General features: G+C 57.1%; 1 protein-coding gene across 1 annotated transcript; it reads right to left on the bottom strand.

Moving 5' to 3' along the window:
* Positions 1-472: 472 nt before the first annotated feature.
* RP-L37E (large subunit ribosomal protein L37e) lies at positions 473-2,202 on the bottom strand. The gene is made up of 4 exons (XM_005852491.1): positions 2,156-2,202; positions 1,712-1,847; positions 1,115-1,179; positions 473-740 (listed from the first exon to the last, which is right to left on the bottom strand). Exons 1-4 carry the CDS (start codon positions 2,156-2,158, stop codon positions 657-659), a joined length of 288 nt encoding a protein of 95 aa, XP_005852553.1. The 5' UTR covers positions 2,159-2,202; the 3' UTR covers positions 473-656.
* Positions 2,203-2,468: the final 266 nt, after the last annotated feature.

The raw sequence follows: 2,468 nt of genomic DNA, 5'->3' as shown, positions 1-2,468 counted from the left end.
CCTTTTTCTCTTGGTGACCTCGGGGGGAAGGTTTTTCCTTTCTGATTTTGCATTAGGATACAGCGTAGCAGCTTCTTACATACATGCGCATACATAGCGAAGAGGTGGTGGGTGGTGTCGATTGTGGCTTACAAAGTTCAGGGTGACAACGACGCGAGATGTTCCTGCCCGTGGGACCCTCGCCTCCTCCGGGTAGCTTTCCCCAGTCCCCTGGCTTGTGGGCGGGGCTCGACGGCGTCGAGGATGGCGTCGGCCCGATCCCTGGCTTCGATTGCTCGCTTCGATTGCTCGGTGCGCCATGTAGGACCGGGTGGTGGTGAGGGAGAGAGATCTCCTTGATTCCTGGGCGGCACCGGACATGGAGAGCAAGAGCGAGGCAGCGATGGGATGGGAGGGCAATGACGGGGGGACGGGTTTGGGTACCTAAACCATCACAGAGAGAAAGAAATAGCGAGGCAGCGATCGGGGGAAGGACGGACTCTTCGTGTTTTCTTCCGTGACGCCACCTCATCCCTTCATCTCTGACATGGCCTCACACGAGAGCTTCCACCCCCTTCCCTCCCTCCCTGCTCCCTCTCATGATCCATTCCCCGCTGCCGAATCCTACAGAAATGAGGAGGAACGGAGGAGGGGGGAAACGAAGGAGACATACCACCTTAGGAGGAGGTTGCGGCCGCAACCTTCTTGGCGGGGGCGGATGTTCCTTCGCGGAAACCGTTCTTAAACCGCCGGGGCAGAGACTGAGGAGGAGGGAAGGAAGGAAGGCGGGAGGGAAAGAGGGAGGGAGGAGAGGAGAGATGGAGGAATCATGAGTTTCCCACAGTACCAAAAGGGATGCCTGGAGGCTACTGTCCATTCCCTTCATGTGTCAAGGAAGATAAAAGAAACGATCCCAGACGCGAGGAGCGCCGTGGTTGAGCCCACAGACCCTCCACAAGAGGAAGGGCCTCCACAAAGCAGCCACACCGACGGGGCGGACCAAGCAGAACGTAGCCGTTACGGCAGACAATGTCCAACAACCACCCACTTGGGGTATCACGGAAGAATCCCAACCATCACGGTCCAGAGGCTTTCCCTCCCCCGCGCCTGGCACAGACAGGATTGCTCCACCTACCTTCAAATGCGCGGTCCGCCCCGTTCCCGTCGTCTTTCTCCGCTTGGCCTTCTCGGACCAGTTGACTGTCCCCCCAAAAGAGAAGGAAAGGGAGGAAGAGAAGAAGTAGGTGAGGTGGAAGGAGGGGAGGACGCCTCTCCACACGACCGGCATGTCAATCAATGAGGACAGAGGGCGGATTCCACCTTTCCCTGCAGCCATTTCAGTCCTTTCCTATCAGTCTCCTCCTCCCCTCATCCTCATGTTCCGAGGGTACTCCGGACCTCCCACGCAGGGCCCTTCTCGGCTTCACTTCTTCCCTCCCGGGCATACATGCACGTTCAACATGCTGATGGCACTCCTCCCCCTATCATCTGCCTCGAACACATCCCGCCTACGCCCCTTCCTTTCCCGGTCCCATTATTCCTCTATATTGAATCATTCTGGTCGTCACCACCCTCCTTCTCCCACCCCTTCCTCCTCCTCCCTCCCTTCCTGCGTGTTTGCCCCGACCTCCTATCTCCTGTTTCCTTCAGCACACCGCTTTGTCCTTCGCACATCCCTCACTCCTTCCCTCCTTCCCTCCCTCTCTCCCCCCTTCACTTCCCCACTACGTACACTTGCGAATCTTGGCCTCCGGAAAGCCGCAGGACCCACAGGCCTTCTTTTGCTTGTGGAAAGTGATGCGCCCGCACCGCCGGCAGCCCGTGTGGGTTTTGGTGTGACGCTTCCCGAACGAGGATGTGCCTTTTGTCTACGTGACACGATGGAATATGTGTGCCGGAGGGGCGGGAGCAAGAAAGGAAGGGGGCAGGAGGGGGGGTTAACGTCTTGAAAGGAGGTCGTCCAGGAGGCGAGGGGTAATAAGAGACAGGCATCGGCATAGGAAAGGGAAACTTTTCGTGTCAGTGAACCCACGTCTTTTCACAAGTAGAGTCTGTATGCCTGACTTCAGGATATGCCCGTCGTCTGACTGACCCATCTTCATCTCTCACGTAAAGAAAAAGCCAGCAGCCCCCCTCGTGGTTCGAGAGGGGCTGCTGGCAGAGGGAAACAACTTACCATGCTGGACGAAAACTAGAGAGCAGTTGCCAGGAACCAACGACTCTTCTGTGATTTATGAATACACGGTGTATGATAGTGAGAGGACCTTCTCGTAAATGGGAGCGGCGTCTGGAAGGTTTTACAACTTTCTTGGTGGTGGCTGAGGGGGCTTCTCAGAGCCACTCGTCGCTCTGGCTTCTTCGTGGCAGGTACCAAAAATGCAACCACTTCCACTGGTCTCCACGCAAACCAGCATGCACGCACACACATTGACGGCACACGGTCAATTCCTGCGCCCACATGAGCCTGACAGCCAGGCGTTTTCGGCCAC

Source organism: Nannochloropsis gaditana (assembly GCF_000240725.1).
Source record: "Nannochloropsis gaditana CCMP526 unplaced genomic scaffold scaffold1139, whole genome shotgun sequence".
Lineage (NCBI taxonomy): Eukaryota > Eustigmatophyceae > Eustigmatales > Monodopsidaceae > Microchloropsis > Microchloropsis gaditana.
Note: the sequence above shows the minus strand (reverse complement) of the source record. Positions and strands in the feature narration are given on the sequence as shown.